At 52.1% G+C, this 27,335-nt stretch overlaps 1 protein-coding gene across 14 annotated transcripts in view; it reads left to right on the forward strand.

Moving 5' to 3' along the window:
* The window catches only part of LOC144773261 (uncharacterized), a 7,170,044-nt gene that overhangs the window by 2,744,503 nt on the left and 4,398,206 nt on the right, over nt 1-27,335 (forward strand). For all 14 annotated transcript variants that reach the window (XM_078658159.1, XM_078658161.1, XM_078658167.1 and 11 more), the window contains one exon: nt 26,580-26,636. In XM_078658159.1, the coding sequence (XP_078514285.1) occupies nt 26,580-26,636 (57 nt within the window). The remainder of the gene's footprint in view (nt 1-26,579; nt 26,637-27,335) is intronic.

Below are 27,335 nucleotides of genomic sequence, written 5' to 3' on the forward strand. Positions count from 1 at the left end.
GGGGTGGTGATGGACGGAGCATCTGAACTAATCAAACACCCACACCCAGTCAAAAGATCTGGGTTTGATCCCTCACCGTTCTTTAGCCCACTCTGCCACCCCAGTTAAGACATGGCTATATGCAAATCAGTCTGACCCTGTGCCTCATGGGAACAGTCCAGCCCGAACTGCCAAGCCATGCCTTCCCTGGACCGGAAACAAGCTTCCGAGGACCGGTTTCTGGCATTGCAGCCGTCTTCAGCCCGGCTTGCTTGAATCCAGTGGCAAAGTGAGCAAGGGACTCACGTCTGAGCATACCCTGCCACACTTATATCGGCCAAAAGCGGTACAAAAGGGGGTGGTGATGGACGGAGCATCTGAACCAATCAAACACTCACACCCAGTCAAAAGATCTGGGTTTGATCCATCACCGTTCTTTAGCCCACTCTGCCACCCCAGTTAAGACATGGCTATATGCAAATCAGTCTGACCCTGTGCCTCATGGGAACAGTCCAGCCCGAACTGCCAAGCCATGCCTTCCCTGGACCGGAAACAAGCTTCCGAGGACCGGTTTCTGGTATTGCAGCCGTCTTCAGCCCGGCTTGCTTGAATCCAGTGGCAAAGTGAGCAAGGGACTCACGTCTGAGCATACCCTGTCACACTTATGGCGGCCAAAAGCGGTACAAAAGGGGGTGGTGATGGACGGAGCATCTGAACCAATCAAACACTCACACCCAGTCAAAAGATCTGGGATTGATCCCTTACCGTTCTTTAGCCCACTCTGCCACCCCAGTTAAGACATGGCTATATGCAAATCAGTCTGACCCTGTGCCTCATGGGAACAGTCCAGCCCGAACTGCCAAGCCATGCCTTTCCTGGACCAGAAACAAGCTTCCGAGGACCGGTTTCTGGCATTGCAGCCGTCTTCAGCCCGGCTTGCTTGAATCCAGTGGCAAAGTGAGCAAGGGACTCACGTATGAGCATACCCTGCCACACTTATGGCGGCCAAAAGCGGTACAAAAGGGGGTGGTGATGGACGGAGCATCTGAACCAATCAAACACTCACACCCAGTCAAAAGATCTGGGTTTGATCCATCACCGTTCTTTAGCCCACTCTGTCACCCCAGTTAAGACATGGCTATATGCAAATCAGTCTGACCCTGTGCCTCATGGGAACAGTCCAGCCCGAACTGCCAAGCCATGCCTTTCCTGGACCGGAAACAAGCTTCCGAGGACCGGTTTCTGGCATTGCAGCCGTGTTCAGCCCGGCTTGCTTGAATCCAGTGGCAAAGTGAGCAAGGGACTCACGTCTGAGCATACCCTGCCACACTTATGGCGGCCAAAAGCGGTACAAAAGGGGGTGGTGATGGACGGAGCATCTGAACCAATCAAACACTCACACCCAGTCAATTACCATTAGTCATGTTTTTCCACTTCTGTTGCCCATTACAGCTACATTCTTTGATTGCAGGCTGCCTATCGTTTGCCATGTCATTCATCTCCAATGTTGCTTTGCCTCATAGTAGTACAAAAGGGGGTGGTGATGGACGGAGCATCTGAACCAATCAAACAATCACGCCCAGTCAAAAGATCTGGGTTTGATCCATCACCGTTCTTTAGCCCACTCTGCCACCCCAGTTAAGACATGGCTATATGCAAATCAGTCTGACCCTGTGCCTCATGGGAACAGTCCAGCCCGAACTGCCAAGCCATGCCTTCCCTGGACCGGAAACAAGCTTCCGATGACCGGTTTCTGGCATTGCAGCCGTCTTCAGCCCGGCTTGCTTGAATCCAGTGGTAAAGTGAGCAAGGTACTCACATCTGAGCATACCCTGCCACACTTATGGCGGCCAAAAGCGGTACAAAAGGGGGTGGTGATGGACGGAGCATCTGAACCAATCAAACACTCACACCCAGTCAAAAGATCTGGGTTTGATCCATCACCGTTCTTTAGCCCACTCTTGCATCCCAGTTAAGACATGGCTATATGCAAATCAGTCTGACCCTGTGCCTCATGGGAACAGTCCAGCCCGAACTGCCAAGCCATGCCTTCCCTTCCCTGGACCGGAAACAAGCTTCCAAGGACCGGTTTCTGGCATTGCAGCCGTCTTCAGCCCGGCTTGCTTGAATCCAGTGGCAAAGTGAGCAAGGGACTCACGTCTGAGCATACCCTGCCACACTTATGGCGGCCAAAAGTGGTACAAAAGGGGGTGGTGATGGACGGAGCATCTGAACCAATCAAACACTCACACCCAGTCAAAAGATCTGGGTTTGATCCATCACCGTTCTTTAGCCCACTTTGCCACCCCAGTTAAGACATGGCTATATGCAAATCAGTCTGACCCTGTGACTCATGGGAACAGTCCAGCCCGAACTGCCAAGCCATGCCTTCCCTGGACCGGAAACAAGCTTCCGAGGACCGGTTTCTGGCATTGCAGCCGTCTTCAGCCCGGCTTGCTTGAATCCAGTGGCAAAGTGAGCAAGGGACTCACGTCTGAGCATACCCTGCCACACTTATGGCGGCCAAAAGCGGTACAAAAGGGGGTGGTGATGGACGGAGCATCTGAACCAATCAAACACTCACACCCAGTCAAAAGATCTGGGTTTGATCCATCACCGTTCTTTAGCCCACTTTGCCACCCCAGTTAAGACATGGCTATATGCAAATCAGTCTGACCCTGTGCCTCATGGGAACAGTCCTGCCCGAACTGCCAAGCCATGCCTTCCCTGGACCGGAAACAAGCTTCCGAGGACCGGTTTCTGGCATTGCAGCCGTCTTCAGCCCGGCTTGCTTGAATCCAGTGGCAAAGTGAGCAAGGGACTCACGTCTGAGCATACCCTACCACACTTATGGCGGCCAAAAGCGGTACAAAAGGGGGTGGTGATGGACGGAGCATCTGAACTAATCAAACACTCACACCCAGTCAAAAGATCTGGGTTTGATCCATCACCGTTCTTTAGCCCACTCTTGCACCCCAGTTAAGACATGGCTATATGCAAATCAGTCTGACCCTGTGCCTCATGGGAACAGTCCAGCCCGAACTGCCAAGCCATGCCTTCCCTTCCCTGGACCGGAAACAAGCTTCCAAGGACCGGTTTCTGGCATTGCAGCCGTCTTCAGCCCGGCTTGCTTGAATCCAGTGGCAAAGTGAGCAAGGGACTCACGTCTGAGCATACCCTGCCACACTTATGGCGGCCAAAAGCGGTACAAAAGGGGGTGGTGATGGACGGAGCATCTGAACCAATCAAACACCCACACCCAGTCAAAAGATCTGGGTTTGATCCATCACCGTTCTTTAGCCCACTCTGTCACCCCAGTTAAGACATGGCTATATGCAAATCAGTCTGACCCTGTGCCTCTTGGGAACAGTCCAGCCCGAACTGCCAAGCCATGCCTTCCCTGGACCGGAAACAAGCTTCCGAGGACCGGTTTCTGGCATTGCAGCCGTCTTCAGCCCGGCTTGCTTGAATCCAGTGGCAAAGTGAGCAAGGGACTCACGTCTGAGCATACCCTGCCACACTTATGGCGGCCAAAAGCGGTACAAAAGGGGGTGGTGATGGACGGAGCATCTGAACCAATCAAACACTCACACCCAGTCAATTACCATTAGTCATGTTGTTCCACTTCTGTTGCCCATTACAGCTACATTCTTTGATTGCAGGCTGCCTATCGTTTGCCATGTCATTCATCTCCAATGTTGCTTTGCCTCATAGTAGTACAAAAGGGGGCGGTGATGGACGGAGCATCTGAACCAATCAAACAATCACACCCAGTCAAAAGATCTGGGTTTGATCCATCACCGTTCTTTAGCCCACTCTGCCACCCCAGTTAAGACATGGCTATATGCAAATCAGTCTGACCCTGTGCCTCATGGGAACAGTCCAGCCCGAACTGCCAAGCCATGCCTTCCTTGGACCGGAAATAAGCTTCCGAGGACCGGTTTCTGGCATTGCAGCCGTCTTCAGCCCGGCTTGCTTGAATCCAGTGGCAAAGTGAGCAAGGGACTCACATCTGAGCATACCCTGCCACACTTATGGCGGCCAAAAGCGGTACAAAAGGGGGTGGTGATGGACGGAGCATCTGAACCAATCAAACACTCACACCCAGTCAAAAGATCTGGGTTTGATCCATCACCGTTCTTTAGCCCACTCTGCCACCCCAGTTAAGACATGGCTATATGCAAATCAGTCTGACCCTGTGCCTCATGGGAACAGTCCAGCCCGAACTGCCAAGCCATGCCTTCCCTGGACCGGAAACAAGCTTCCGAGGACCGGTTTCTGGCATTGCAGCCGTCTTCAGCCCGGCTTGCTTGAATCCAGTGGCAAAGTGAGCAAGGGACTCACGTCTGAGCATACCCTGCCACACTTATGGCGGCCAAAAGCGGTACAAAAGGGGGTGGTGATGGACGGAGCATCTGAACCAATCAAACACTCACACCCAGTCAAAAGATCTGGGTTTGATCCATCACCGTTCTATAGCCCACTTTGCCACCCCAGTTAAGACATGGCTATATGCAAATCAGTCTGACCCTGTGCCTCATGGGAACAGTCCAGCCCGAACTGCCAAGCCATGCCTTCCCTTCCCTGGACCGGAAACAAGCTTCCAAGGACCGGTTTCTGGCATTGCAGCCGTCTTCAGCCCGGCTTGCTTGAATCCAGTCGCAAAGTGAGCAAGGGACTCACGTCTGAGCATACCCTGCCACACTTATGGCGGCCAAAAGCGGTACAAAAGGGGGTGGTGATGGACGGAGCATCTGAACCAATCAAACACCCACACCCAGTCAAAAGATCTGGGTTTGATCCATCACCGTTCTTTAGCCCACTCTGTCACCCCAGTTAAGACATGGCTATATGCAAATCAGTCTGACCCTGTGCCTCATGGGAACAGTCCAGCCCGAACTGCCAAGCCATGCCTTCCCTGGACCGGAAACAAGCTTCCGAGGACCGGTTTCTGGCATTGCAGCCGTCTTCAGCCCGGCTTGCTTGAATCCAGTGGCAAAGTGAGCAAGGGACTCACGTCTGAGCATACCCGGCCACACTTATGGCAGCCAAAAGCGGTACAAAAGGGGGTGGTGATGGACGGAGCATCTGAACCAATCAAACACTCACACCCAGTCAATTACCATTTGTCATGTTGTTCCACTTCTGTTGCCCATTACAGCTACATTCTTTGATTGCAGGCTGCCTATCGTTTGCCATGTCATTCATCTCCAATGTTGCTTTGCCTCATAGTAGTACAAAAGGGGGTGGTGATGGACGGAGCATCTGAACCAATCAAACAATCACAACCAGTCAAAAGATCTGGGTTTGATCCATCACCGTTCTTTAGCCCACTCTGCCACCCCAGTTAAGACATGGCTATATGCAAATCAGTCTGACCCTGTGCCTCATGGGAACAGTCCAGCCCGAACTGCCAAGCCATGCCTTCCCTGGACCGGAAACAAGCTTCCGAGGACCGGTTTCTGGCATTGCAGCCGTCTTCAGCCCGGCTTGCTTGAATCCAGTGGCAAAGTGAGCAAGGGACTCACATCTGAGCATACCCTGCCACACTTATGGCGGCCAAAAGCGGTACAAAAGGGGGTGGTGATGGACGGAGCATCTGAACCAATCAAACACTCACACCCAGTCAAAAGATCTGGGTTTGATCCATCACCGTTCTTTAGCCCACTCTGCCACCCCAGTTAAGACATGGCTATATGCAAATCAGTCTGACCCTGTGCCTCATGGGAACAGTCCAGCCCGAACTGCCAAGCCATGCCTTCCCTGGACCAGAAACAAGCTTCCGAGGACCGGTTTCTGGCATTGCAGCCGTCTTCAGCCCGGCTAGCTTGAATCCAGTGGCAAAGTGAGCAAGGGACTCACGTCTGAGCATACCCTGCCACACTTATGGCAGCCAAAAGCGGTACAAATGGGGGTGCTGATGGACGGAGCATCTGAACCAATCAAACACTCACACCCAGTCAAAAGATCTGGGTTTGATCCATCACCGTTCTTTAGCCCAATTTGCCACCCCAGTTAAGACATGGCTATATGCAAATCAGTCTGACCCTGTGCCTCATGGGAACAGTCCAGCCCGAACTGCCAAGCCATGCCTTCCCTGGACCAGAAACAAGCTTCCGAGGACCGGTTTCTGGCATTGCAGCCGTCTTCAGCCCGGCTAGCTTGAATCCAGTGGCAAAGTGAGCAAGGGACTCACGTCTGAGCATACCCTGCCACACTTATGGCAGCCAAAAGCGGTACAAATGGGGGTGCTGATGGACGGAGCATCTGAACCAATCAAACACTCACACCCAGTCAAAAGATCTGGGTTTGATCCATCACCGTTCTTTAGCCCAATTTGCCACCCCAGTTAAGACATGGCTATATGCAAATCAGTCTGACCCTGTGCCTCATGGGAACAGTCCAGCCCGAACTGCCAAGCCATGCCTTCCCTGGACCGGAAACAAGCTTCCGAGGACCGGTTTCTGGCATTGCAGCCGTCTTCAGCCCGGCTTGATTGAATCCAGTGGCAAAGTGAGCAAGGGACTCACGTCTGAGCATACCCTGTCACACTTATGGCGGCCAAAAGCGGTACAAAAGGGGGTGGTGATGGACGGAGCATCTGAACCAATCAAACACTCACACCCAGTCAAAAGATCTGGGTTTGATCCATCACCGTTCTGTAGCCCACTCTTGCACCCCAGTTAAGACATGGCTATATGCAAATCAGTCTGACCCTGTGCCTCATGGGAACAGTCCAGCCCGAACTGCCAAGCCATGCCTTCCCTGGACCGGAAACAAGCTTCCGAGGACCGGTTTCTGGCATTGCAGCCGTCTTCAGCGCGGCTTGCTTGAATCCAGTGGCAAAGTGAGCAAGGGACTCACGTCTGAGCATACCCTGCCACACTTATGGCGGCCAAAAGCGGTATAAAAGGGGGTGGTGATAGATGGAGCATCTGAACCAATCAAACACTCAAACCCGGTCAATTACCATTAGTCATGTTGTTCCGCTTCTGTTGCCCATTACAGCTACATTCTTTGATTGCAGGCCGCCTATCGTTTGCCATGTCATTCATCTCCAATGTTGCCTTGCCTCATAGTAGTACAAAAGGGGGTGGTGATGGACGGAGCATCTGAACCAATCAAACAATCACACCCAGTCAAAAGATCTGGGTTTGATCCATCACCGTTCTTTAGCCCACTCTGCCACCCCAGTTAAGACATGGCTGTATGCAAATCAGTCTGACCCTGTGCCTCATGGGAACAGTCCAGCCCGAACTGCCAAGCCATGCCTTCCCTGGACCGGAAACAAGCTTCCGAGGACCGGTTTCTGGCATTGCAGCCGTCTTCAGCCCGGCTTGCTTGAATCCAGTGGCAAAGTGAGCAAGGGACTCACGTCTGAGCATACCCTGCCACACTTATGGCGGCCAAAAGCGGTACAAAAGGGGGTGGTGATGGACGGAGCATCTGAACCAATCAAACACTCACACCCAGTCAAAAGATCTGGGTTTGATCCATCACCGTTCTTTAGCCCACTTTGCCACCCCAGTTAAGACATGGCTATATGCAAATCAGTCTGACCCTGTGCCTCATGGGAACAGTCCAGCCCGAACTGCCAAGCCATGCCTTCCCTGGACCGGAAACAAGCTTCCGAGGACCGGTTTCTGGCATTGCAGCCGTCTTCAGCCCGGCTTGCTTGAATCCAGTGGCAAAGTGAGCAAGGGACTCACGTCTGAGCATACCCTGCCACACTTATGGCGGCCAAAAGCGGTACAAAAGGGGGTGGTGATGGACGGAGCATCTGAACCAATCAAACACTCACACCCAGTCAAAAGATCTGGGTTTGATCCCTCACCGTTCTTTAGCCCACTCTGCCACCCCAGTTAAGACATGGCTACATGCAAATCAGTCTGACCCTGTGCCTCATGGGAACAGTCCAGCCCGAACTGCCAAGCCATGCCTTCCCTGGACCGGAAACAAGCTTCCGAGGACCGGTTTCTGGCATTGCAGCCGTCTTCAGCCCGGCTTGCTTGAATCCAGTGGCAAAGTGAACAAGGGACTCACGTCTGAGCATACCCTGCCACACTTATGGCGGCCAAAAGCGGTACAAAAGGGGGTGGTGATGGACGGAGCATCTGAACCAATCAAACACTCACACCCAGTCAAAAGATCTGGGTTTGATCCATCACCATTCTTTAGCCCACTCTGCCACCCCAGTTAAGACATGGCTATATGCAAATCAGTCTGACCCTGTGCCTCATGGGAACAGTCCAGCCCGAAATGCCAAGCCATGCCTTCCCTGGACCGGAAACAAGCTTCCGAGGACCGGTTTCTGGCATTGCAGCCGTCTTTAGCCCGGCTTGCTTGAATCCAGTGGCAAAGTGAGCAAGGGACTCACGTCTGAGCATACCCTGCCACACTTATGGCGGTCAAAAGCGGTACAAAAGGGGGTGGTGATGGACGGAGCATCTGAACCAATCAAACACTCACACCCAGTCAATTACCATTAGTCATGTTGTTCCACTTCTGTTGCCCATTACAGCTACATTCTTTGATTGCAGGCTGCCTATCGTTTGCCATGTCATTCATCTCCAATGTTGCTTTGCCTCATAGTAGTACAAAAGGGGGTGGTGATGGACGGAGCATCTGAACCAATCAAACAATCACACCCAGTCAAAAGATCTGGGTTTGATCCATCACCGTTCTTTAGCCCACTCTGCCACCCCAGTTAAGACATGGCTATATGCAAATCAGTCTGACCCTGTGCCTCATGGGAACAGTCCAGCCCGAACTGCCAAGCCATGCCTTCCCTGGACCGGAAACAAGCTTCCGAGGACCGGTTTCTGGCATTGCAGCCGTCTTCAGCCCGGCTTGCTTGAATCCAGTGGCAAAGTGAGCAAGGGACTCACGTCTGAGCATACCCTGCCACACTTATGGCGGCCAAAAGCGGTACAAAAGGGGGTGGTGATGGACGGAGCATCTGAACCAATCAAACACTCACACCCAGTCAAAAGATCTGGGTTTGATCCATCACCGTTCTTTAGCCCACTTTGCCACCCCAGTTAAGACATGGCTATATGCAAATCAGTCTGACCCTGTGCCTCATGGGAACAGTCCAGCCCGAACTGCCAAGCCATGCCTTCCCTGGACCGGAAACAAGCTTCCGAGGACCGGTTTCTGGCATTGCAGCCGTCTTCAGCCCGGCTTGCTTGAATCCAGTGGCAAAGTGAGCAAGGGACTCACATCTGAGCATACCCTGCCACACTTATGGCGGCCAAAAGCGGTACAAAAGGGGGTGGTGATGGACGGAGCATCTGTACTAATCAAACACCCACACCCAGTCAAAAGATCTGGGTTTGATCCCTCACCGTTCTTTAGCCCACTCTGCCACCCCAGTTAAGACATGGCTATATGCAAATCAGTCTGACCCTGTGCCTCATGGGAACAGTCCAGCCCGAACTGCCAAGCCATGCCTTCCCTGGACCGGAAACAAGCTTCCGAGGACCGGTTTCTGGCATTGCAGCCGTCTTCAGCCCGGCTTGCTTGAATCCAGTGGCAAAGTGAGCAAGGGACTCACGTCTGAGCATACCCTGCCACACTTATATCGGCCAAAAGCGGTACAAAAGGGGGTGGTGATGGACGGAGCATCTGAACCAATCAAACACTCACACCCAGTCAAAAGATCTGGGTTTGATCCATCACCGTTCTTTAGCCCACTCTGCCACCCCAGTTAAGACATGGCTATATGCAAATCAGTCTGACCCTGTGCCTCATGGGAACAGTCCAGCCCGAACTGCCAAGCCATGCCTTCCCTGGACCGGAAACAAGCTTCCGAGGACCGGTTTCTGGCATTGCAGCCGTCTTCAGCCCGGCTTGCTTGAATCCAGTGGCAAAGTGAGCAAGGGACTCACGTCTGAGCATACCCTGTCACACTTATGGCGGCCAAAAGCGGTACAAAAGGGGGTGGTGATGGACGGAGCATCTGAACCAATCAAACACTCACACCCAGTCAAAGATCTGGGTTTGATCCCTTACCGTTCTTTAGCCCACTCTGCCACCCCAGTTAAGACATGGCTATATGCAAATCAGTCTGACCCTGTGCCTCATGGGAACAGTCCAGCCCGAACTGCCAAGCCATGCCTTTCCTGGACCGGAAACAAGCTTCCGAGGACCGGTTTCTGGCATTGCAGCCGTCTTCCGCCCGGCTTGCTTGAATCCAGTGGCAAAGTGAGCAAGGGACTCACGTATGAGCATACCCTGCCACACTTATGGCGGCCAAAAGCGGTACAAAAGGGGGTGGTGATGGACGGAGCATCTGAACCAATCAAACACTCACACCCAGTCAAAAGATCTGGGTTTGATCCATCACCGTTCTTTAGCCCACTCTGCCACCCCAGTTAAGACATGGCTATATGCAAATCAGTCCTACCCTGTGCCTCATGGGAACAGTCCAGCCCGAACTGCCAAGCCATGCCTTCCCTGGACCGGAAACAAGCTTCCAAGGACTGGTTTCTGGCATTGCAGCCGTCTTCAGCCCGGCTTGCTTGAATCCAGTGGCAAAGTGAGCAAGGGACTCACGTCTGAGCATACCCTGCCACACTTATGGCGGCCAAAAGCGGTACAAAAGGGGGTGGTGATGGACGGAGCATCTGAACCAATCAAACACTCACACCCAGTCAAAAGATCTGGGTTTGATCCATCACCGTTCTTTAGCCCACTCTGTCACCCCAGTTAAGACATGGCTATATGCAAATCAGTCTGACCCTGTGCCTCATGGGAACAGTCCAGCCCGAACTGCCAAGCCATGCCTTTCCTGGACCGGAAACAAGCTTCCGAGGACCGGTTTCTGGCATTGCAGCCGTGTTCAGCCCGGCTTGCTTGAATCCAGTGGCAAAGTGAGCAAGGGACTCACGTCTGAGCATACCCTGCCACACTTATATCGGCCAAAAGCGGTACAAAAGGGGGTGGTGATGGACGGAGCATCTGAACCAATCAATCACCCACACCCAGTCAAAAGATCTGGGTTTGATCCATCACCATTCTTTAGCCCACTCTGTCACCCCAGTTAAGACATGGCTATATGCAAATCAGTCTGACCCTGTGCCTCTTGGGAACAGTCCAGCCCGAACTGCCAAGCCATGCCTTCCCTGGACCGAAAACAAGCTTCCGAGGGCCGGTTTCTGGCATTGCAGCCGTCTTCAGCCCGGCTTGCTTGAATCCAGTGGCAAAGTGAGCAAGGGACTCACGTCTGAGCATACCCTGCCACACTTATGGCGGCCAAAAGCGGTACAAAAGGGGGTGGAGATGGACGGAGCATCTGAACCAATCAAACACTCACACCCAGTCAATTACCATTAGTCATGTTGTTCCACTTCTGTTGCCCATTACAGCTACATTCTTTGATTGCAGGCTGCCTATCGTTTGCCATGTCATTCATCTCCAATGTTGCTTTGCCTCATAGTAGTACAAAAGGGGGTGGTGATGGACGGAGCATCTGAACCAATCAAACAATCACACCCAGTCAAAAGATCTGGGTTTGATCCATCACCGTTCTTTAGCCCACTCTGCCACCCCAGTTAAGACATGGCTATATGCAAATCAGTCTGACCCTGTGCCTCATGGGAACAGTCCAGCCCGAACTGCCAAGCCATGCCTTCCCTGGACCGGAAACGAGCTTCCGAGGACCGGTTTCTGGCATTGCAGCCGTCTTCAGCCCGGCTTGCTTGAATCCAGTGGCAAAGTGAGCAAGGGACTCACATCTGAGCATACCCTGCCACACTTATGGCGGCCAAAAGCGGTACAAAAGGGGGTGGTGATGGACGGAGCATCTGAACCAATCAAACACTCACACCCAGTCAAAAGATCTGGGTTTGATCCATCACCGTTCTTTAGCCCACTCTGCCACCCCAGTTAAGACATGGCTATATGCAAATCAGTCTGACCCTGTGCCTCATGGGAACAGTCCAGCCCGAACTGCCAAGCCATGCCTTTCCTGGACCAGAAACAAGCTTCCGAGGACCGGTTTCTGGCATTGCAGCCGTCTTCAGCCCGGCTTGCTTGAATCCAGTGGCAAAGTGAGCAAGGGACTCACGTCTGAGCATACCCTGCCACACTTATGGCGGCCAAAAGCGGTACAAAAGGGGGTGGTGATGGACGGAGCATCTGAACCAATCAAACACTCACACCCAGTCAAAAGATCTGGGTTTGATCCATCACCGTTCTTTAGCCCACTTTGCCACCCCAGTTAAGACATGGCTATATGCAAATCAGTCTGACCCTGTGCCTCATGGGAACAGTCCAGCCCGAACTGCCAAGCCATGCCTTCCCTGGACCGGAAACAAGCTTCCGAGGACCGGTTTCTGGCATTGCAGCCGTCTTCAGCCCGGCTTGCTTGAATCCAGTGGCAAAGTGAGCAAGGGACTCACGTCTGAGCATACCCTGCCACACTTATGGCGGCCAAAAGCGGTACAAAAGGGGGTGGTGATGGACGGAGCATCTGAACCAATCAAACACTCACACCCAGTCAATTACCATTAGTCATGTTTTTCCACTTCTGTTGCCCATTACAGCTACATTCTTTGATTGCAGGCTGCCTATCGTTTGCCATGTCATTCATCTCCAATGTTGCTTTGCCTCATAGTAGTACAAAAGGGGGTGGTGATGGACGGAGCATCTGAACCAATCAAACAATCACGCCCAGTCAAAAGATCTGGGTTTGATCCATCACCGTTCTTTAGCCCACTCTGCCACCCCAGTTAAGACATGGCTATATGCAAATCAGTCTGACCCTGTGCCTCATGGGAACAGTCCAGCCCGAACTGCCAAGCCATGCCTTCCCTGGACCGGAAACAAGCTTCCGATGACCGGTTTATGGCATTGCAGCCGTCTTCAGCCCGGCTTGCTTGAATCCAGTGGCAAAGTGAGCAAGGGACTCACATCTGAGCATACCCTGCCACACTTATGGCGGCCAAAAGCGGTACAAAAGGGGGTGGTGATGGACGGAGCATCTGAACCAATCAAACACTCACACCCAGTCAAAAGATCTGGGTTTGATCCATCACCGTTCTTTAGCCCACTCTGCCACCCCAGTTAAGACATGGCTATATGCAAATCAGTCTGACCCTGTGCCTCATGGGAACAGTCTAGCCCGAACTGCCAAGCCATGCCTTCCCTGGACCGGAAACAAGCTTCCGAGGACCGGTTTCTGGCATTGCAGCCGTCTTCAGCCCGGCTTGCTTGAATCCAGTGGCAAAGTGAGCAAGGGACTCACGTCTGAGCATACCCTGCCACACTTATGGCGGCCAAAAGCGGTACAAAAGGGGTGGTGATGGACGGAGCATCTGAACCAATCAAACACTCACACCCAGTCAAAAGATCTGGGTTTGATCCATCACCGTTCTTTAGCCCACTCTTGCATCCCAGTTAAGACATGGCTATATGCAAATCAGTCTGACCCTGTGCCTCATGGGAACAGTCCAGCCCGAACTGCCAAGCCATGCCTTCCCTTCCCTGGACCGGAAACAAGCTTCCAAGGACCGGTTTCTGGCATTGCAGCCGTCTTCAGCCCGGCTTGCTTGAATCCAGTGGCAAAGTGAGCAAGGGACTCACGTCTGAGCATACCCTGCCACACTTATGGCGGCCAAAAGTGGTACAAAAGGGGGTGGTGATGGACGGAGCATCTGAACCAATCAAACACTCACACCCAGTCAAAAGATCTGGGTTTGATCCATCACCGTTCTTTAGCCCACTTTGCCACCCCAGTTAAGACATGGCTATATGCAAATCAGTCTGACCCTGTGACTCATGGGAACAGTCCAGCCCGAACTGCCAAGCCATGCCTTCCCTGGACCGGAAACAAGCTTCCGAGGACCGGTTTCTGGCATTGCAGCCGTCTTCAGCCCGGCTTGCTTGAATCCAGTGGCAAAGTGAGCAAGGGACTCACGTCTGAGCATACCCTGCCACACTTATGGCGGCCAAAAGCGGTACAAAAGGGGGTGGTGATGGACGGAGCATCTGAACCAATCAAACACTCACACCCAGTCAAAAGATCTGGGTTTGATCCATCACCGTTCTTTAGCCCACTTTGCCACCCCAGTTAAGACATGGCTATATGCAAATCAGTCTGACCCTGTGCCTCATGGGAACAGTCCTGCCCGAACTGCCAAGCCATGCCTTCCCTGGACCGGAAACAAGCTTCCGAGGACCGGTTTCTGGCATTGCAGCCGTCTTCAGCCCGGCTTGCTTGAATCCAGTGGCAAAGTGAGCAAGGGACTCACGTCTGAGCATACCCTACCACACTTATGGCGGCCAAAAGCGGTACAAAAGGGGGTGGTGATGGACGGAGCATCTGAACTAATCAAACACTCACACCCAGTCAAAAGATCTGGGTTTGATCCATCACCGTTCTTTAGCCCACTCTTGCACCCCAGTTAAGACATGGCTATATGCAAATCAGTCTGACCCTGTGCCTCATGGGAACAGTCCAGCCCGAACTGCCAAGCCATGCCTTCCCTTCCCTGGACCGGAAACAAGCTTCCAAGGACCGGTTTCTGGCATTGCAGCCGTCTTCAGCCCGGCTTGCTTGAATCCAGTGGCAAAGTGAGCAAGGGACTCACGTCTGAGCATACCCTGCCACACTTATGGCGGCCAAAAGCGGTACAAAAGGGGGTGGTGATGGACGGAGCATCTGAACCAATCAAACACCCACACCCAGTCAAAAGATCTGGGTTTGATCCATCACCGTTCTTTAGCCCACTCTGTCACCCCAGTTAAGACATGGCTATATGCAAATCAGTCTGACCCTGTGCCTCTTGGGAACAGTCCAGCCCGAACTGCCAAGCCATGCCTTCCCTGGACCGGAAACAAGCTTCCGAGGACCGGTTTCTGGCATTGCAGCCGTCTTCAGCCCGGCTTGCTTGAATCCAGTGGCAAAGTGAGCAAGGGACTCACGTCTGAGCATACCCTGCCACACTTATGGCGGCCAAAAGCGGTACAAAAGGGGGTGGTGATGGACGGAGCATCTGAACCAATCAAACACTCACACCCAGTCAATTACCATTAGTCATGTTGTTCCACTTCTGTTGCCCATTACAGCTACATTCTTTGATTGCAGGCTGCCTATCGTTTGCCATGTCATTCATCTCCAATGTTGCTTTGCCTCATAGTAGTACAAAAGGGGGCGGTGATGGACGGAGCATCTGAACCAATCAAACAATCACACCCAGTCAAAAGATCTGGGTTTGATCCATCACCGTTCTTTAGCCCACTCTGCCACCCCAGTTAAGACATGGCTATATGCAAATCAGTCTGACCCTGTGCCTCATGGGAACAGTCCAGCCCGAACTGCCAAGCCATGCCTTCCTTGGACCGGAAACAAGCTTCCGAGGACCGGTTTCTGGCATTGCAGCCGTCTTCAGCCCGGCTTGCTTGAATCCAGTGGCAAAGTGAGCAAGGGACTCACATCTGAGCATACCCTGCCACACTTATGGCGGCCAAAAGCGGTACAAAAGGGGGTGGTGATGGACGGAGCATCTGAACCAATCAAACACTCACACCCAGTCAAAAGATCTGGGTTTGATCCATCACCGTTCTTTAGCCCACTCTGCCACCCCAGTTAAGACATGGCTATATGCAAATCAGTCTGACCCTGTGCCTCATGGGAACAGTCCAGCCCGAACTGCCAAGCCATGCCTTCCCTGGACCGGAAACAAGCTTCCGAGGACCGGTTTCTGGCATTGCAGCCGTCTTCAGCCCGGCTTGCTTGAATCCAGTGGCAAAGTGAGCAAGGGACTCACGTCTGAGCATACCCTGCCACACTTATGGCGGCCAAAAGCGGTACAAAAGGGGGTGGTGATGGACGGAGCATCTGAACCAATCAAACACTCACACCCAGTCAAAAGATCTGGGTTTGATCCATCACCGTTCTTTAGCCCACTTTGCCACCCCAGTTAAGACATGGCTATATGCAAATCAGTCTGACCCAGTGCCTCATGGGAACAGTCCAGCCCGAACTGCCAAGCCATGCCTTCCCTGGACCGGAAACAAGCTTCCGAGGACCGGTTTCTGGCATTGCAGCCGTCTTCAGCCCGGCTTGCTTGAATCCAGTTGCAAAGTGAGCAAGGGACTCACGTCTGAGCATACCCTGCCACACTTATGGCGGCCAAAAGCGGTACAAAAGGGGGTGGTGATGGACGGAGCATCTGAACCAATCAAACACTCACACCCAGTCAAAAGATCTGGGTTTGATCCATCACCGTTCTTTAGCCCACTCTTGCACCCCAGTTAAGACATGGCTATATGCAAATCAGTCTGACCCTGTGCCTCATGGGAACAGTCCAGCCCGAACTGCCAAGCCATGCCTTCCCTTCCCTGGACCGGAAACAAGCTTCCAAGGACCGGTTTCTGGCATTGCAGCCGTCTTCAGCCCGGCTTGCTTGAATCCAGTCGCAAAGTGAGCAAGGGACTCACGTCTGAGCATACCCTGCCACAATTATGGCGGCCAAAAGCGGTACAAAAGGGGGTGGTGATGGACGGAGCATCTGAACCAATCAAACACCCACACCCAGTCAAAAGATATGGGTTTGATCCATCACCGTTCTTTAGCCCACTCTGTCACCCCAGTTAAGACATGGCTATATGCAAATCAGTCTGACCCTGTGCCTCATGGGAACAGTCCAGCCCGAACTGCCAAGCCATGCCTTCCCTGGACCGGAAACAAGCTTCCGAGGACCGGTTTCTGGCATTGCAGCCGTCTTCAGCCCGGCTTGCTTGAATCCAGTGGCAAAGTGAGCAAGGGACTCACGTCTGAGCATACCCGGCCACACTTATGGCAGCCAAAAGCGGTACAAAAGGGGGTGGTGATGGACGGAGCATCTGAACCAATCAAACACTCACACCCAGTCAATTACCATTTGTCATGTTGTTCCACTTCTGTTGCCCATTACAGCTACATTCTTTGATTGCAGGCTGCCTATCGTTTGCCATGTCATTCATCTCCAATGTTGCTTTGCCTCATAGTAGTACAAAAGGGGGTGGTGATGGACGGAGCATCTGAACCAATCAAACAATCACAACCAGTCAAAAGATCTGGGTTTGATCCATCACCGTTCTTTAGCCCACTCTGCCACCCCAGTTAAGACATGGCTATATGCAAATCAGTCTGACCCTGTGCCTCATGGGAACAGTCCAGCCCGAACTGCCAAGCCATGCCTTCCCTGGACCGGAAACAAGCTTCCGAGGACCGGTTTCTGGCATTGGAGCCGTCTTCAGCCCGGCTTGCTTGAATCCAGTGGCAAAGTGAGCAAGGGACTCACATCTGAGCATACCCTGCCACACTTATGGCGGCCAAAAGCGGTACAAAAGGGGGTGGTGATGGACGGAGCATCTGAACCAATCAAACACTCACACCCAGTCAAAAGATCTGGGTTTGATCCATCACCGTTCTTTAGCCCACTCTGCCACCCCAGTTAAGACATGGCTATATGCAAATCAGTCTGACCCTGTGCCTCATGGGAACAGTCCAGCCCGAACTGCTAAGCCATGCCTTCCCTGGACCAGAAACAAGCTTCCGAGGACCGGTTTCTGGCATTGCAGCCGTCTTCAGCCCGGCTAGCTTGAATCCAGTGGCAAAGTGAGCAAGGGACTCACGTCTGAGCATACCCTGCCACACTTATGGCGGCCAAAAGCGGTACAAATGGGGGTGCTGATGGACGGAGCATCTGAACCAATCAAACACTCACACCCAGTCAAAAGATCTGGGTTTGATCCATCACCGTTCTTTAGCCCAATTTGCCACCCCAGTTAAGACATGGCTATATGCAAATCAGTCTGACCCTGTGCCTCATGGGAACAGTCCAGCCCGAACTGCCAAGCCATGCCTTCCCTGGACCGGAAACAAGCTTCCGAGGACCGGTTTCTGGCATTGCAGCCGTCTTCAGCCCGGCTTGATTGAATCCAGTGGCAAAGTGAGCAAGGGACTCACGTCTGAGCATACCCTGCCACACTTATGGCGGCCAAAAGCGGTACAAAAGGGGGTGGTGATGGACGGAGCATCTGAACCAATCAAACACTCACACCCAGTCAAAAGATCTGGGTTTGATCCATCACCGTTCTGTAGCCCACTCTTGCACCCCAGTTAAGACATGGCTATATGCAAATTAGTCTGACCCTGTGCCTCATGGGAACAGTCCAGCCCGAACTGCCAAGCCATGCCTTCCCTAGACCGGAAACAAGCTTCCGAGGACCGGTTTCTGGCATTGCAGCCGTCTTCAGCGCGGCTTGCTTGAATCCAGTGGCAAAGTGAGCAAGGGACTCATGTCTGAGCATACCCTGCCACACTTATGGCGGCCAAAAGCGGTATAAAAGGGGGTGGTGATGGATGGAGCATCTGAACCAATCAAACACTCAAACCCGGTCAATTACCATTAGTCATGTTGTTCCGCTTCTGTTGCCCATTACAGCTACATTCTTTGATTGCAGGCTGCCTATCGTTTGCCATGTCATTCATCTCCAATGTTGCTTTGCCTCATAGTAGTACAAAAGGGGGTGGTGATGGACGGAGCATCTGAACCAATCAAACAATCACACCCAGTCAAAAGATGTGGGTTTGATCCATCACCGTTCTTTAGCCCACTCTGCCACCCCAGTTAAGACATGGCTGTATGCAAATCAGTCTGACCCTGTGCCTCATGGGAACAGTCCAGCCCGAACTGCCAAGCCATGACTTCCCTGGACCGGAAACAAGCTTCCGAGGACCGGTTTCTGGCATTGCAGCCGTCTTCAGCCCGGCTTGCTTGAATCCAGTGGCAAAGTGAGCAAGGGACTCACGTCTGAGCATACCCTGCCACACTTATGGCGGCCAAAAGCGGTACAAAAGGGGGTGGTGATGGACGGAGCATCTGAACCAATCAAACACTCACACCCAGTCAAAAGATCTGGGTTTGATCCATCACCGTTCTTTAGCCCACTTTGCCACCCCAGTTAAGACATGGCTATATGCAAATCAGTCTGACCCTGTGCCTCATGGGAACAGTCCAGCCCGAACTGCCAAGCCATGCCTTCCCTGGACCGGAAACAAGCTTCCGAGGACCGGTTTCTGGCATTGCAGCCGTCTTCAGCCCGGCTTGCTTGAATCCAGTGGCAAAGTGAGCAAGGGACTCACGTCTGAGCATACCCTGCCACACTTATGGCGGCCAAAAGCGGTACAAAAGGGGGTGGTGATGGACGGAGCATCTGAACCAATCAAACACTCACACCCAGTCAAAAGATCTGGGTTTGATCCATCACCATTCTTTAGCCCACTCTGCCACCCCAGTTAAGACATGGCTATATGCAAATCAGTCTGACCCTGTGCCTCATGGGAACAGTCCAGCCCGAAATGCCAAGCCATGCCTTCCCTGGACCGGAAACAAGCTTCCGAGGACCGGTTTCTGGCATTGCAGCCGTCTTCAGCCCGGCTTGCTTGAATCCAGTGGCAAAGTGAGCAAGGGACTCACGTCTGAGCATACCCTGCCACACTTATGGCGGTCAAAAGCGGTACAAAAGGGGGTGGTGATGGACGGAGCATCTGAACCAATCAAACACTCACACCCAGTCAATTACCATTAGTCATGTTGTTCCACTTCTGTTGCCCATTACAGCTACATTCTTTGATTGCAGGCTGCCTATCGTTTGCCATGTCATTCATCTCCAATGTTGCTTTGCCTCATAGTAGTACAAAAGGGGGTGGTGATGGACGGAGCATCTGAACCAATCAAACAATCACACCCAGTCAAAAGATCTGGGCTTGATCCATCACCGTTCTTTAGCCCACTCTGCCACCCCAGTTAAGACATGGCTATATGCAAATCAGTCTGACCCTGTGCCTCATGGGAACAGTCCAGCCCGAACTGCCAAGCCATGCCTTCCCTGGACCGGAAACAAGCTTCCGAGGACCGGTTTCTGGCATTGCAGCCGTCTTCAGCCCGGCTTGCTTGAATCCAGTGGCAAAGTGAGCAAGGGACTCACGTCTGAGCATACCCTGCCACACTTATGGCGGCCAAAAGCGGTACAAAAGGGGGTGGTGATGGACGGAGCATCTGAACCAATCAAACACTCACACCCAGTCAAAAGATCTGGGTTTGATCCATCACCGTTCTTTAGCCCACTTTGCCACCCCAGTTAAGACATGGCTATATGCAAATCAGTCTGACCCTGTGCCTCATGGGAACAGTCCAGCCCGAACTGCCAAGCCATGCCTTTCCTGGACCGGAAACAAGCTTCCGAGGACCGGTTTCTGGCATTGCAGCCGTCTTCAGCCCGGCTTGCTTGAATCCAGTGGCAAAGTGAGCAAGGGACTCACGTCTGAGCATACCCTGCCACACTTATGGCGGCCAAAAGCGGTAGAAAAGGGGGTGGTGATGGACGGAGCATCTGAACTAATCAAACACCCACACCCAGTCAAAAGATCTGGGTTTGATCCCTCACCGTTCTTTAGCCCACTCTGCCACCCCAGTTAAGACATGGCTATATGCAAATCAGTCTGACCCTGTGCCTCATGGGAACAGTCCAGCCCGAACTGCCAAGCCATGCCTTCCCTGGACCGGAAACAAGCTTCCGAGGACCGGTTTCTGGCATTGCAGCCGTCTTCAGCCCGGCTTGCTTGAATCCAGTGGCAAAGTGAGCAAGGGACTCACGTCTGAGCATACCCTGCCACACTTATGGCGGCCAAAAGCGGTACAAAAGGGGGTGGTGATGGACGGAGCATCTGAACCAATCAAACACTCACACCCAGTCAAAAGATCTGGGTTTGATCCATCACCGTTCTTTAGCCCACTCTGCCACCCCAGTTAAGATATGGCTATATGCAAATCAGTCTGACCCTGTGCCTCATGGGAACAGTCCAGCCCGAACTGCCAAGCCATGCCTTCCCTGGACCGGAAACAAGCTTCCGAGGACCGGTTTCTGGCATTGCAGCCGTCTTCAGCCCGGCTTGCTTGAATCCAGTGGCAAAGTGAGCAAGGGACTCACGTCTGAGCATACCCTGTCACACTTATGGCGGCCAAAAGCGGTACAAAAGGGGGTGGTGATGGACGGAGCATCTGAACCAATCAAACACTCACACCCAGTCATAAGATCTGGGTTTGATCCATCACCGTTCTTTAGCCCACTCTGCCACCCCAGTTAAGATATGGCTATATGCAAATCAGTCCTACCCTGTACCTCATGGGAACAGTCCAGCCCGAACTGCCAAGCCATGCCTTCCCTGGACCGGAAACAAGCTTCCAAGGACTGGTTTCTGGCATTGCAGCCGTCTTCAGCCCGGCTTGCTTGAATCCAGTGGCAAAGTGAGCAAGGGACTCACATCTGAGCATACCCTGCCACACTTATGGCGGCCAAAAGCGGTACAAAAGGGGGTGGTGATGGACGGAGCATCTGAACCAATCAAACACTCACACCCAGTCAAAAGATCTGGGTTTGATCCATCACCGTTCTTTAGCCCACTCTGCCACCCCAGTTAAGACATGGCTATATGCAAATCAGTCAGACCATGTGCCTCATGGGAACAGTCCAGCCCGAACTGCCAAGCCATGCCTTCCCTGGACCGGAAACAAGCTTCCGAGGACCGGTTTCTGGCATTGCAGCCGTCTTCAGCCTGGCTTGCTTGAATCCAGTGGCAAAGTGAGCAAGGGACTCACGTCTGAGCATACCCTGCCACACTTATGGCGGTCAAAAGCGGTACAAAAGGGGGTGGTGATGGACGGAGCATCTGAACCAATCAAACACTCACACCCAGTCAATTACCATTAGTCATGTTGTTCCACTTCTGTTGCCCATTACAGCTACATTCTTTGATTGCAGGCTGCCTATCGTTTGCCATGTCATTCATCTCCAATGTTGCTTTGCCTCATAGTAGTACAAAAGGGGGTGGTGATGGACGGAGCATCTGAACCAATCAAACAATCACACCCAGTCAAAAGATCTGGGTTTGATCCATCACCGTTCTTTAGCCCACTTTGCCACCCCAGTTAAGACATGGCTATATGCAAATCAGTCTGACCCTGTGCCTCATGGGAACAGTCCAGCCCGAACTGCCAAGCCATGCCTTCCCTGGACCGGAAACAAGCTTCCGAGGACCGGTTTCTGGCATTGCAGCCGTCTTCAGCCCGGCTTGCTTGAATCCAGTGGCAAAGTGAGCAAGGGACTCACGTCTGAGCATACCCTGCCACACTTATGGCGGCCAAAAGCGGTACAAAAGGGGGTGGTGATGGACGGAGCATCTGAACTAATCAAACACCCACACCCAGTCAAAAGATCTGGGTTTGATCCCTCACCGTTCTTTAGCCCACTCTGCCACCCCAGTTAAGACATGGCTATATGCAAATCAGTCTGACCCTGTGCCTCATGGGAACAGTCCAGCCCGAACTGCCAAGCCATGCCTTCCCTGGACCGGAAACAAGCTTCCGAGGACCGGTTTCTGGCATTGCAGCCGTCTTCAGCCCGGCTTGCTTGAATCCAGTGGCAAAGTGAGCAAGGGACTCACGTCTGAGCATACCCTGCCACACTTATATCGGCCAAAAGCGGTACAAAAGGGGGTGGTGATGGACGGAGCATCTGAACCAATCAAACACTCACACCCAGTCAAAAGATCTGGGTTTGATCCATCACCGTTCTTTAGCCCACTCTGCCACCCCAGTTAAGACATGGCTATATGCAAATCAGTCTGACCCTGTGCCTCATGGGAACAGTCCAGCCCGAACTGCCAAGCCATGCCTTCCCTGGACCGGAAACAAGCTTCCGAGGACCGGTTTCTGGCATTGCAGCCGTCTTCAGCCCGGCTTGCTTGAATCCAGTGGCAAAGTGAGCAAGGGACTCACGTCTGAGCATACCCTGTCACACTTATGGCGGCCAAAAGCGGTACAAAAGGGGGTGGTGATGGACGGAGCATCTGAACCAATCAAACACTCACACCCAGTCAAAAGATCTGGGTTTGATCCCTTACCGTTCTTTAGCCCACTCTGCCACCCCAGTTAAGACATGGCTATATGCAAATCAGTCTGACCCTGTGCCTCATGGGAACAGTCCAGCCCGAACTGCCAAGCCATGCCTTTCCTGGACCGGAAACAAGCTTCCGAGGACCGGTTTCTGGCATTGCAGCCGTCTTCAGCCCGGCTTGCTTGAATCCAGTGGCAAAGTGAGCAAGGGACTCACGTATGAGCATACCATGCCACACTTATGGCGGCCAAAAGCGGTACAAAAGGGGGTGGTGATGGACGGAGCATCTGAACCAATCAAACACTCACACCCAGTCAAAAGATCTGGGTTTGATCCATCACCGTTCTTTAGCCCACTCTGCCACCCCAGTTAAGACATGGCTATATGCAAATCAGTCCTACCCTGTGCCTCATGGGAACAGTCCAGCCCGAACTGCCAAGCCATGCCTTCCCTGGACCGGAAACAAGCTTCCAAGGACTGGTTTCTGGCATTGCAGCCGTCTTCAGCCCGGCTTGCTTGAATCCAGTGGCAAAGTGAGCAAGGGACTCACGTCTGAGCATACCCTGCCACACTTATGGCGGCCAAAAGCGGTACAAAAGGGGGTGGTGATGGACGGAGCATCTGAACCAATCAAACACTCACACCCAGTCAAAAGATCTGGGTTTGATCCATCACCGTTCTTTAGCCCACTCTGTCACCCCAGTTAAGACATGGCTATATGCAAATCAGTCTGACCCTGTGCCTCATGGGAACAGTCCAGCCCGAACTGCCAAGCCATGCCTTTCCTGGACCGGAAACAAGCTTCCGAGGACCGGTTTCTGGCATTGCAGCCGTGTTCAGCCCGGCTTTCTTGAATCCAGTGGCAAAGTGAGCAAGGGACTCACGTCTGAGCATACCCTGCCACACTTATGGCGGCCAAAAGCGGTACAAAAGGGGGTGGTGATGGACGGAGCATCTGAACCAATCAAACACTCACACCCAGTCAAAAGATCTGGGTTTGATCCATCACCGTTCTTTAGCCCACTCTGCCACCCCAGTTAAGACATGGCTATATGCAAATCAGTCAGACCATGTGCCTCATGGGAACAGTCCAGCCCGAACTGCCAAGCCATGCCTTCCCTGGACCGGAAACAAGCTTCCGAGGACCGGTTTCTGGCATTGCAGCCGTCTTCAGTCCGGCTTGCTTGAATCCAGTGGCAAGGTGAGCAAGGGACTCACGTCTGAGCATACCCTGCCACACTTATGGCGGCCAAAAGCGGTACAAAAGGGGGTGGTGATGGACGGAGCATCTGAACCAATCAAACACTCACACCCAGTCAAAAGATCTGGGTTTGATCCATCACCGTTCTTTAGCCCACTCTGCCACCCCAATTAAAACATGGCTATATGCAAATCAGTCTGACCCTGTGCCTCATGGGAACAGTCCAGCCCGAACTGCCAAGCCATGCCTTCCCTGGACCGGACACAAGCTTCCGAGGACCGGTTTCTGGCATTGCAGCCGTCTTCAGCCTGGCTTGCTTGAATCCAGTGGCAAAGTGAGCAAGGGACTCACGTCTGAGCATACCCTGCCACACTTATGGCGGCCAAAAGCGGTACAAAAGGGGGTGGTGATGGACGGAGCATCTGAACCAATCAAACACTCACACCCAGTCAAAAGATCTGGGTTTGATCCATCACCATTCTTTAGCCCACTCTGCCACCCCAGTTAAGACATGGCTATATGCAAATCAGTCTGACCCTGTGCCTCATGGGAACAGTCCAGCCCGAACTGCCAAGCCATGCCTTCCCTGGACCGGAAACAAGCTTCCGAGGACCGGTTTCTGGCATTGCAGCCGTCTTCAGCCCGGCTTGCTTGAATCCAGTGGCAACTTGAGCAAGGGACTCACGTCTGAGCCTACCCTGCCACACTTATGGCGGCCAAAAGCGGTACAAAAGGGGGTGGTGATGGACGGAGCATCTGAACCAATCAAACACTCACACCCAGTCAAAAGATCTGGGTTTGATCCATCACCGTTCTTTAGCCCACTCTGCCACCCCAGTTAAGACAAGGCTATATGCAAATCAGTCTGACCCTGTGCCTCATGGGAACAGTCCAGCCCGAACTGCCAAGCCATGCCTTCCCTGGACCGGAAACAAGCTTCCGAGGCCCGGTTTCTGGCATTGCAGCCGTCTTCAGCCCGGCTTGCTTGAATCCAGTGGCAAAGTGAGCAAGGGACTCACGTCTGAGTATACCCTGCCACACTTATGGCGGCCAAAAGCGGTACAAAAGGGAGTGGTGATGGACGGAGCATCTGAACCAATCAAACACTCACACCCAGTCAAAAGATCTGGGTTTGATCCATCACCGTTCTTTAGCCCACTCTGCCACCCCAGTTAAGACATGGCTATATGCAAATCAGTCTGACCCTGTGCCTCATGGGAACAGTCCAGCCCGAACTGCCAAGCCATGCCTTCCCTGGACCGGAAACAAGCTTCCGAGGACCGGTAGTAGGGCAAGGCTCTTCGCTTCTGCAGCACTGTTTTTAGGGGCGAGTGCCCTGCTCTCCCCAATTCAGTCCCTTACAGTATGAAGTACTCTTTCATTGATACACAAGGTAATGTTTTTCATCATTCTATGATATCTTGTTATTGATGTTTCAAAGAATTTTTATCTTTTTTATCACACTGTTCCCACACTCTCACGGTTTTGGTAGTGGCTCTGCATTGTGGCGCGGAAAAGTTTCACAGTAGAAAACTGACTTCAGCATTCCCGGAGGGACTCATATTATTCCATTGACTTAATATCCGTGGACGATGTCAGGAAGGAGCCTTGCAACTCCGACCCTGGCGCGCAGAGGTACTGCTGATGATTCTCCGGATCCAGTCAGATGCATGGGCATATTGTAAGCTAAGGAATCTGCAGCTAGACTGTGTCTCTACCAGATACATTGTTACTGAAGATAAGCAACTCGTTAAATCGGTCCACACTATGAAACCTATTTACAATTCATTACAGCATCTTTTTTGGAAGACTCGTTTTCTAATAGCAATCACCTTAGCCCAGATGGGTTTGTAAAATTCAAGCCTTCTCAGCTGTTAGGCAGCCTTAGGTGGTATTTCACGCACAGATGGTGGTGAGAGAACTCATACTTTTTCCCAGAGGTAGTATTGGAATTCCACTGGATATTGGTCTTATTTGTGTCCTTGCAAGAGCAGTGTCATATTTCACGACTACAGATCTGCTACCTATCTGGTCCCTACTTCCTATTTTTCATCAAGTTTTCCTTTTATAATTGCTTTGGATAGGCTGCTACATTCATCAGCATTTTTAAATAAAACATTAATTTCATAAAACATGTTTTCGAACTCATAAAATATTTATGTTTTGAATCAAGAGTCTCAAAATAGAGAACAAGAATTACAAGTGCTTTTTTCTTGCAAACTATCATGATTTGGGTCTGACTTGCATAGATCCCTCACATAAAGACCCATGTGTATCTTGAGCACATCTAAATAAACCATAGAATAGTACCTGAAATAAAGGAGTGTACATGTTTGAAAACCCACTACCCAACAGTGTATAATCTTTTTATTCCATTGCTTAAATGTCTACAAACATTGGTATGACTGTTTTTCCCATGTTCATCAGTTTTATTATGTGCTTTTTTTAGGGACTGGAAGCGCAAAAAGAAATTGATCAAAGTCTGACGAAGTCATCAGCGGAAGAGGCAAGTCTCTCATGTTAATATTTCATTACCTAAGCTAGTGGGATGCTTTTACTTTGGTATCAATTCTAAGGTAAAGAATCTGCGGCTAGAAGTCTATCAGATGAACAAGTTACTTACCTTCAGTATTGCCTTATCTGGTAGAGACTCTATCTAACTGCAGATTTCTTACCAACCCTCCCATCCTCCCCTTTCTGCAAATAGATTTTTCTGCATAGATTGACCCTTGTAGGCCCTTAGTGTCTGCACATTGGTCCATCAGCATTCTGTCATGACTCTGTGCTTCAGGCTCAGAAATGTCACGAAAAGTAACTGATGTTAGTGCATTGGGGTGGTGCCTATATAAGTACTGCGCACATCACTTCCAATGCGAAGAACACAGATACGGAACCAAATGACACCACCAACCAACACTCATATGTTTCCAGCTCCAGTCTGAAGCCTGTGGAAAATTTTACCATAAGGAGCCTGGACCTAGATAGAGTCTCTACGAGGTAAGGTTTTTCTGAAAGTAAGTAACGTGCTCATAAGGCATCTGTTTTAGTTCTCGCCTACGCAGCGCGCATGCGCGGCATAGGAAAGAGACCTGTAGCCATCGATTCCCTTTTTCAGGCTAAAACGTGCATGCATTCTATTGCCTTCAACGGCAACGCATGCACCTTTGGCGATTCCCTTGCTCCTACCTCCTGATGCCGTGCGAGG

Source organism: Lissotriton helveticus, chromosome 8, assembly GCF_964261635.1.
Source record: "Lissotriton helveticus chromosome 8, aLisHel1.1, whole genome shotgun sequence".
NCBI lineage: Eukaryota > Metazoa > Chordata > Amphibia > Caudata > Salamandridae > Lissotriton > Lissotriton helveticus.